This window comes from Merops nubicus, unplaced genomic scaffold, assembly GCF_000691845.1.
Source record: "Merops nubicus isolate BGI_N331 unplaced genomic scaffold, ASM69184v1 scaffold21503, whole genome shotgun sequence".
NCBI lineage: Eukaryota > Metazoa > Chordata > Aves > Coraciiformes > Meropidae > Merops > Merops nubicus.
The window spans coordinates 15,239-17,747 of NW_008599842.1; the positions used below are offsets into that span (position 1 = coordinate 15,239).

General features: G+C 42.6%; 1 protein-coding gene across 1 annotated transcript in view; it reads left to right on the top strand.

Moving 5' to 3' along the window:
- The window catches only part of LOC103770290 (sex comb on midleg-like protein 4), a gene marked incomplete at both ends in the record, with an annotated part of 17,016 nt that extends 14,557 nt beyond the window's left edge, over positions 1–2,459 (top strand). Inside the window, one exon of the mRNA XM_008937545.1 lies at positions 2,263–2,459. Within this exon, the coding sequence (XP_008935793.1) occupies positions 2,263–2,459 (197 nt within the window). The remainder of the gene's footprint in view (positions 1–2,262) is intronic.
- Between the last annotated feature and the right edge of the window lie 50 nt (positions 2,460–2,509).

Genomic DNA, 2,509 nt, shown 5'->3' on the forward strand with positions numbered 1-2,509 from the left:
GTTTGTGGGGGGTGGGGGGGGGTGTGAGGCTGGCGCGGGGAGGGAGGGGTTGGAGCAGCCGGTGCAGCAGATGTAACCACCAGAGTGAGATGCACATTTCTTTTAAGAAAAATATATTTTAAAAATCACAGAAACTTCTTTTGAACTTGCTTCTGTCAACTGTGAAATAAAAATGACAGCAGCTAATGCTGTGACTTCTTTCCTTTTAAATAATCTAGTGTAGCCCTGGGGAAAACTACATCTTCAGAAGATTTTTGACACTCTGGAATGGGCTTGGCTGAAACAGTGGGGCAGTGACAACTGGGAGGGCTGTCCCAAGGGATGTCGAAATCCTGAGCACTGTGCAATAACCAGAAGATGACACATTTCATCAGCATAGTTTCTTGGAAGCAGCAAAACAAAGTAGAAGAGTATTTTCAATTAAGAAAAAAAAAATATTAAAAAAAAATACAGTCAGTTGGCTAAACATTAATGAATCCAATCAACACTTTATGCTCTCCTGACCTCTGTCAGATTTGCCAGCTTTGGGGGAAAAAAAAAAAAAAGGTTTTTAAAATACTTAAAAAGCAAGGGCTTAACAGAATTTGATACTATTCTTCTGTGAAGGTCCCCCATTTTCATATTAAGCAAGAGGGCAGCGGTCCTTCAGCCCAAGAAAAGAGAAACAGCTTGCCTTTCCTAACCTCCTACTGCAGATGCATTTTCTGAGTAGTGAGTCAGTATCTGTTGGCATCAAAAGTTTCACCAGATTTTGGCATGACACCAGTGCCTCAGGATGGGATCAGTCTCCTAACCCTGAAGCTGGGCAACTCCCCATTGTGCGAACAACTGCAAAAGCTTTCCCAAAACTGTCGAAGAGGAGTCTTGGAAATTGCTTGGCTGCAGCTAAGGAAAGGAAGGTGCAGTTAGCGTGCAACGGTGTCCAGCTGACGGGTGTACAATGGCTGGTTTTGTTTAGACAGTACTGACGTGGTGCTGGGATCATGTCACTTGAAATAATAACGAAAAAGAGGTTTTCTGTGCAACAGATACAGCCACAAAAAAGGCAGCGCCCACCAAAAATTGTTCTCCTGTCCTCACGTTTGTCCTTCTGTCAGGATGGGTTTTTGCAAGCAAGCTCTGTGAACTTAAAAGCTGACAGGCAATAATGCATCTCCAGCTCATTTCCATACACATATGCAAGACCAGAACCTACCAGAAGTTTATTTTAATTGTACATTCACATTTCTCCATTGACGTGGGTGGCTTGTACACTGCTGAGTGATAAAATTACACAGTTATGCTCTTCCATGTGCATTGATTTCAGCCATCAAAGAAACGTAGAAAACTAACAGAACAACCCAACTTTTCCATAGTTCTCTAGTCAGGCTGGGAAAAATTATTCAACTTTTTCTTCCCCTCCCGCCCCTCAGCAACCGAATTCCCCTGGCTTTTCTCTTTTAAATGACTGATAATATATTTTAAGACAGTTTCCTGTGGGTTCTTTGCAATGAAGGTGGCGTTAGGTGTGCACTGGGCTGTACTGCTCACTAGCTCTTGCTTCTCCAGCAGCTCATCTGGGCACATCTTTAGCATCTGTTGCGACCTGCTCTCCGACAGTGATGTGGGACAATATAATTTTTCTTAGCCTGCTACTTTTTTCTTTAGGCTCATCACAAGTCAGTTGCGGCGCTTTACAGATTGCAGACTTTCTTGCCAAGCCTTCTCAGTACACTGAAAGCTATTCAGAAATGACAAAAAATGCCGCAACAAATTAGCACGTACAAACATTTATTTTGAAATTTCCATTCCAACCGTTATGAAGAATTACATCATCAAAGCACTTTATGGCAGTGAAAATAGCTCTTACCCCTCTGACTCATCCATTACTCCATTAAAGCTGCAAAATGTGCAATCTGCTTGAAAAATAGGTTGCTTTTTATTCAGTTTCCCATGAAAAGTCAAAATTCAATAACAAAAAAACCAAAACAAACCCAAAAAAAGGAAAAAAAACCAAACAACCCAGCTTATAAGGACTTTACATCCAATCCTCTCCCCCTTCCCCCAAAAATAACTTACAAAGATAGTTTAAAGTTTTAAATGAGTTTAAAACCAAGTGCATCTTTTTTATTATTTTTTTTCTTCTCATAATAATCTTAAAATTCTAAAAACCCATAATTTACTTTCTTGGAAAAAAGGCAGCGAGCCGTTGCTTCTTGATTGGAAGAATATGTATCTCCGGTGAGTTCATTTTCTTTAGCTTTACGCTCCTGTTTTTGACAGGTTTCCTGAGGGCCTCAGCGCTGTCCCGGGGCTCGGGCGGGCTCTTGACGTCGTAGCACTGCAGCACCGAGTCCTGGGGCAGGTCCCTTTTGAAGGAAAAGTTTTTGGTGGAGACCCCCGACAGGCCCTTGATCTTGCCGCAGAATATGGTGGGCACGGCGTCCTTGACGGAGACGATGACTTTGGCTGTCTGCGAGGTGCTGACGATCTCAATGTTGTTGCCGGCCTTGGGCTCGCAGCTTGCCCT